At 50.4% G+C, this 3,036-nt stretch overlaps 1 protein-coding gene across 1 annotated transcript in view; it reads right to left on the bottom strand.

Annotated features, from left to right (window-relative positions):
• The window catches only part of IL10 (interleukin 10), a 6,865-nt gene extending 4,225 nt beyond the window's left edge, over positions 1–2,640 (bottom strand). Inside the window, exons 1-2 of the mRNA XM_009327340.1 lie at positions 2,482–2,640; positions 983–1,044 (exon numbers count right to left, since the gene is read on the bottom strand). Of these exons, the coding sequence (XP_009325615.1) occupies positions 983–1,044; positions 2,482–2,640 (221 nt within the window). The remainder of the gene's footprint in view (positions 1–982; positions 1,045–2,481) is intronic.
• Positions 2,641–3,036: the final 396 nt, after the last annotated feature.

Below are 3,036 nucleotides of genomic sequence, written 5' to 3'. Positions count from 1 at the left end.
CTCCCCTCCCCTCCTCCTGCCCCTCGACACTGCCGCCACGCCAGTCTCCACCTTCCCCTTCCCCACGTGTGGCCATGGGGTTCTCTGGGGCACCAACTGCGGCTGCTTCACCGTACACTGGCTCAGCCTGTGACAGGTGATGGTGTCATGGCCGCACTGGGGGTGGCTTCGGGAGGCGTCGTCGCAGAGCCACGCTGCTCCGCTGCTCCGGTGCCCAGGTAAAGGACGGACCCTCCGCCCGCCCTCCCCTTATCTCTTCAGCAGACTGAGTTGGGTGGGGTTGGCTGCAAATAAGTGGTGCTCCTGAACAGAGCCTCTGAACCATCAGTATTTAACTGATGAAAGCCTGGAGAGCAGGGACTAGGAGAAACCCCATCCTTGTGGGGTGCCTGCCTGGAGCCTTGCTCCTCCGCACCATCCCGACACCCGTGCTCCTGCTCCTGGGGAGACCCAGCACCCGCTCTCCACCCTGCTGCTGGTCTGGGACTGGCCCTGTCTTGCCGGAGCACAGATTTCAAACCCCCTCCCCCCCCGCCATGATGCTGAGCCCCACTCACACAGCGCCTCATCGTTGCCTTCAGGCTCAGCAGCAGGTTGCCCAGGTCGCCCATGCTCTGCTGGTGGTGCGTGCTGGTCTTCATGGCGCTGGGCAGGACCTCCTCCGTGTAGAACCGCATCATCTCCGACACCGACTGGCAGAGGGAGAGGAGGTAAACCACATTGGGGCTGGCCACCAGCACCAACGTGTGGGCGTTTTTAAAAATCAAAATCGTGGTGGTGGTCAGAGCGCTCGCAGCATGTTAGCTCTGCTCGATGTGGGGGGGAACCACGCGTCAGCCTTGCTGCAGACACACGTGTTACTGCTTGGCTGGAGAACTGTCCTTGTCTGACACTGAAAATGCCCCGATTTATAATCTGCTTCCTTTCTTACAAAACGCTAGCCGAAGGATAAGGGACTTAGATAATAATTATAATTCTTACCTTAAATTCATCCAGCAGTTCGGAGCTGAGCAACTGGATGCTAAGTTCATCATCTTTTGATTGCTGTAGAAGGATGCAATGGAAACACGAGCTTTACTTAGAGAGGCAGTCAACACTATTTTTCCCTTTGTCCTACCGAATGATCGTTTTCCTCGTTTGCATTTATGGTCTCACTGAAGCGAAGGCAAAGAGCAGCCAGCAGACCCGTGTGCATAGCACAGTAACACCAGACACACGAGTCACCCCTTCTTTGGTCCGTAATCTTGCAGTGCAACTACTGTTAGGTCAAGGCAGCAAGATAATGAAATCACAAACTTCAGTACCGTCGATTTCGTTAATGTGAAACTCCTGCCGCTGCCGGCACCGCACGCTCGCCTCAGCTGCAGAGGGTGTTTATGTAAGAGTGCTGATGCAAACCTCACCGCTGACACGATGGGTGTCAAAGTTATGGCAGCCCCTATCCCCCCCAGCCTGTCTGCCCACGGGCTTGCCAGGGCAGGAGGATTTAGTCCCCCCCTCCCCCCCCGTTTTTGTTATCTCTGTAAGTCTCCAGGCAATGGGGGAAAAGGGATCTGCAGAGGGTGTTTGTTCTTGTGGTGCCTCTGTTGCACCGTCAGCTCTGGAAGACCAGAGAGCTGCAGCAGCGGGGTGGGCTGGCACCAGCCAAAGCATCACCCCATGGCAGCAAGGTACCAAGCTTCCCTGAGAGGTTAAAAATATTCCTTCCCAACCTTAACTGGGAGATTTACAGCAAGCTTTAAATCTAAAGTCTTGACTGTGTTTATTTGATAATAAATACAAGCCGTGACATTAGCCTGAGATTTAATCTGGAGAATTATCTTGCTTTATTGCTAAAACACACTGACATTAACTAAAATAGTAACACAGACGTGACCAACCATCTCCATCAGTACTGATGCAATGACAAATGCTCTGAGTATATCTTGTGCTGCTTTCTCAGCAGCCCTGAGGCTCTCATTAGCTGCAACGCAAAGCAGTGACCTTTTACAGGCACCACAGCAAGTGCTAGTTACTGTAGCGTTTCTCCAGTCATAAAATACCATGTTCAGGCTTTTGTGGTTCTTTCAAAGAAAAAGTCTGTAGCAAAAAATTTCCCTTTTCATCTAGCGTTGACTTCAGCGAGGCTGGACCTCGTTGCCCTGAAGAAGGGACTATTTCCTTCCCATTAATTCAGTGAATAATTTGTTCTGCAACATTTAGGGGGAAGTCTGGCTAGTAAGGTTCACAAAGATTCATTATGAAATCTCTTGAGTTCATTGTAATGAAAACTAGGAAGAAAACCCTTGCGTGTTGTCTCTCAGTGAGCAATGAAACTGAACTTCTTTTGCTCACCCCTGTCAGCCTGTAACACAACACACGACCAAATCACTTCTGCTGGGAGGAAGCTGTCTTCCCCCTTATCCAAATCACTGAACTTTGCAAAAAAAAAAAAAAAAAAGCAAAACAAGAAGGAGGAGAGACTAGCAGCGTTATACTTACAAAATAATCCTTAATTTCCTCAAACTTGATCCTCAGCTCTTTGAGCTTTGCAGGCAGGAGCTCCGGGAAGTGGAGGCAGCTGGGCTCGGTGGGCGAGCACCTGGCAGGCAGGGTGCTGGCCGCCAGGAGCAGCAAGACCAGGGCTGAGCAGGTTTGCATGCTGTGAAAATGAGCTGCTTGCTTCTTGGTCCAGCTCTTGGATGAATTTCAGAGGAGGGTAAAAAGCAGATCTGCAGCCTTCACCTTGATGGAGCCCCTAATTTATACTCTCAAAACATCGCTCAGTTTCCTCTCCCCATTTCCTGGCGAGCAATATTGGGGTTTTAAGTCATTCATTAAAACCAAATGTCACTTGGGTTTCCCGTCAACTTGGGTTTCCTGTTCTCTTGACCCCCCTCCTCTCCTCACACCCCATCAAATCTTTTGTGCTTAGGCTCTGCATTTTTTTTTTTCATTGCTTGCTTCTTGTAAATTTAAATGTGGCTAAAGAGGAAAGCTTCAGATATAATGTGAAGAAGAAAAGGTGCTGTGTGAGGTTACTTCTGCATTCTCAGT

The sequence above is a fragment of the Pygoscelis adeliae genome, unplaced genomic scaffold, assembly GCF_000699105.1.
Source record: "Pygoscelis adeliae isolate BGI_AS28 unplaced genomic scaffold, ASM69910v1 Scaffold197, whole genome shotgun sequence".
NCBI classification, from domain to species: Eukaryota; Metazoa; Chordata; class Aves; order Sphenisciformes; family Spheniscidae; genus Pygoscelis; species Pygoscelis adeliae.
Note: the sequence above shows the minus strand (reverse complement) of the source record. Positions and strands in the feature narration are given on the sequence as shown.